The sequence below is a fragment of the Ciona intestinalis genome, unplaced genomic scaffold (genome assembly GCF_000224145.3).
Source record: "Ciona intestinalis unplaced genomic scaffold, KH HT000627.1, whole genome shotgun sequence".
Taxonomy (NCBI): Eukaryota; Metazoa; Chordata; class Ascidiacea; order Phlebobranchia; family Cionidae; genus Ciona; species Ciona intestinalis.
The window spans coordinates 1-3,141 of NW_004190948.1; the positions used below are offsets into that span (position 1 = coordinate 1).

The following is a 3,141-nucleotide window of genomic DNA, read 5'->3' on the forward strand; positions in this document are numbered from 1 at the left end:
CAGTTGATATTAGAGCACGACCGATTATCGGTTAGCCGATATATCGNCCGCATTTTTGGTGATTTACCGATTATCGGCAAGGGCAAAAAACGGCCGATATTATCGGCGCTAAGTAACCAGACGGCCAGCAACGTGCGTACGTAAGAATTAATGCAGAGCGATACCTTGTTCATAAACGTAAACTCACTCGTATACCTAATTCAACTCGTTCGTAAAAATCTAACGTATTAAACTAGGTCAAAGCGTCTGATCACGCACCCACCGCATGTCATGTTTATCAGGCGCGTGTAACGTCGAGGTTACTTTAGGTCACTTACGCGTCTTTACGCGTCAACGTGATACACAAATAAACTGCATTAGCTGATAAATATAATGTTTGTTTAATGGAAGAGAGGTAAAATTTATTTGAAAAAATTACAAATTAACCAATTAAGTAATTACAAGTTCACTAATAACTAATTAATAATAATAATTAAGTCTGTTAGTTGATTTTTATTAGCTATATCAGATTTTTCCGTTTTATTCAGTCAAGTTTTTTAGGTGCACTAAAATATCGGTTATCGGCAACTGAAATTTACAAAATATCGGTATCGGTATCGGTTCGAAAAAAGCAATATCGGTCGGGCTCTAGTTGATATCACACGGGTTTAACACCTCGTGCCAGCTTACGAGTTACCAAGTATGTTACTTTGTAGATGATTATGTTTTTTGAGATTTTTTCATTTTTTTTATGTACGGCTGATACTTTGGATAACCCACAAGTAACCACTGGGTTGAAGAATGCGATACAACGAAAGGCTTTTAAAAAATATACCCGTCGATTGTTGGTGGGGAAAGTCTTTCTAGTGGCAAATGTTTTCAGCCGTTGCTGTTTGAACTGAGCTAAAATATGCTTTAATGCAATGGTTCCCAAATTCTATTCCCGTACCACTTTTTGGTGCATGCAGCGTTCTCGTACCACATACTAAACTAATAGGCTCGTGAGGGTTTCAAAAAAAGTCGCCTGACGGCCCTGACCATTTACTCATTTATCGGGGGGAAAACTACACAAACTTTGCACTGCTTTTTTCATGGCTACGTGTAAACTGTAAAATAAATGTAATTTGCCAATTCAACATGGTAACAGTTAACAGGTTGTAATAAACAACCTAAATATGTTTACTGCTGTATATTTACGATGTTTTTCCCAGTCAAGCAGCTTGTTTGTTACGAAATAGTATGGATTCACACGTGGATTCATTGCATCATAAAAGCGATTGTTTGACCTGGCAATTGATTACGACATAATAGCAATTCACACGTGATTATTTGCGTCATCATAGCGACTGTCTCCTTGATTATTTAGCCTGCAGTTGCTTAAAAACAGGTTGGATATTTGCCTTTTCACGTGTGCGCATTAAAGTATAGATAGTTTGTGAATACTTCGTACCCGCGTAAAGCAACCACTGCTTTAAGGCCTGCAATGGTCGAGGTCTTATCTTAATTTTCTTTAAAACGTTTCATTTTTACTGTTACTTTACCGTTTTTAAAAGGCTATAAATTAATTTAACTTTTTGTAACTCTATTTACATGAGTGAATACCATAAGGAAAAACAGTATTACCACGTCCACGTGTAATTGGTTAGTGTCACAATACCGCTTGTTACGTTACATGCGTCATTCAATACGCCGATAAACAGAATAAAAGAATTATCTGCGTAACAATATTACTTGTGAGTTTGTGACGTAACAATGTTTCGTATTTAGAAACATGTGGTATTTGTGGTTTATTGCGTTGAAAACAGAATATGTATTATTATCCACAATTTCGCCTAACTTTCATTGCATCGCGGAACAACGTGCGTACGAAAAAAAATTAAAATATTTGTTTCGCGTAAAATATTTCGGCATTCCTTTCGCATTTCCGCCAACCGCCGGTCGCGGGAAAATTGTACACTGTACATGATTACATGGTAAGTAAGCTGGCACGAGGTGTAAGAAACAGAACACCCATGTTTAACAACCGTCATTTTCCAATCACAAAAGAACAAAGTAAGCTGCATTCATTGATTCATTAGTAGGTGCTTTAAACTGTGAGCATACTACTGTAAATTTGATGTAAAATAAACTCTGTAAAACTAGACTAACTTCTAATTCTTTTCCCATAGAATTGACTATATCCGATGTAGTATTCTTCTTAGATAGGGGAGTTTCTTTGCCCGCTGTATGTGATCGTGTATGAATTTTTGGATGTGAATCAATAACTTTTGCTACTTTCTTTTTTCGCTTACGCTTGCCTTCTGCCTAAAAGTATAATCAATTATTTATTATGAATATATATATATATACTTTATAAATATGTATTATATCAGTGGCGGATCTAGAGGGAGATTTTTTGTATTTAAACCGCCCCTCAAAGAAAGTTTATACATTTTCCGTTACGTACGGCTAAACGAAAAAAATAACGGCTAGGAGAAAAACAAAAAAGACTATATATTCCAATATACTCCATGGTTACACCATAGGATGACATAAATTGTAACGGTGAGTAGTCCGACTACTTAAAAAATTAAAGAAGTGTACCCCCCTCCAACCCCCAGAAAATACAGTTTGGGTCCGACAGAAGTTAAAGTGATGTTTTTCAAAATGAATCACACACTTACTGGTTTATTTTTTGCTACCTCTCTTTCGCTTGAGGAATGTGCGTCAGGTGTCATCCGAGGTTTTCCTGCAAAAATGGGAAATTACTTTGGAAACTTCTGCTTAAGGTAAAGTCATAGTTATATAGTTGCTTAGCACACATCAAATGGGACTAGTTTGATCATAGTTATAACACAAAACTGTACATATTTAGTTGAATTATATTTAACATATCTTATAAAAGTGCAGGATAACGATAAAGGAGAAAAAAATTGTTATGTAGTTGTGCAGTTGTATTGGAGCCAAAAAGTGACTTTTATAATTTCTTACTTTAACCATGCGTGGCCGGAAAAAGACAATAGTTAAACACGTGTAGTTTTGTTTCATACACCTTAGTCCTTATGCCAGCTTACGAGTACCATGTATGTTACTATGTAGGTGATTATTTTTTGGTTCTTTTTTACAATTTTTTATGTGTGGCTAATAATTTGGGCAACCCATTAGTGACCACTGGGTTGGAGC

The 3,141-nt window shown here is 35.8% G+C and overlaps 1 protein-coding gene across 1 annotated transcript in view; it reads right to left on the minus strand.

Moving 5' to 3' along the window:
* Nucleotides 1–2,016: 2,016 nt before the first annotated feature.
* Nucleotides 2,017–3,141, minus strand: part of LOC104265919 — a 3,872-nt gene continuing 2,747 nt past the window's right edge. Inside the window, exons 5-6 of the mRNA XM_009861072.2 lie at nucleotides 2,643–2,707; nucleotides 2,017–2,283 (exon numbers count right to left, since the gene is read on the minus strand). Of these exons, the coding sequence (XP_009859374.2) occupies nucleotides 2,017–2,283; nucleotides 2,643–2,707 (332 nt within the window). The remainder of the gene's footprint in view (nucleotides 2,284–2,642; nucleotides 2,708–3,141) is intronic.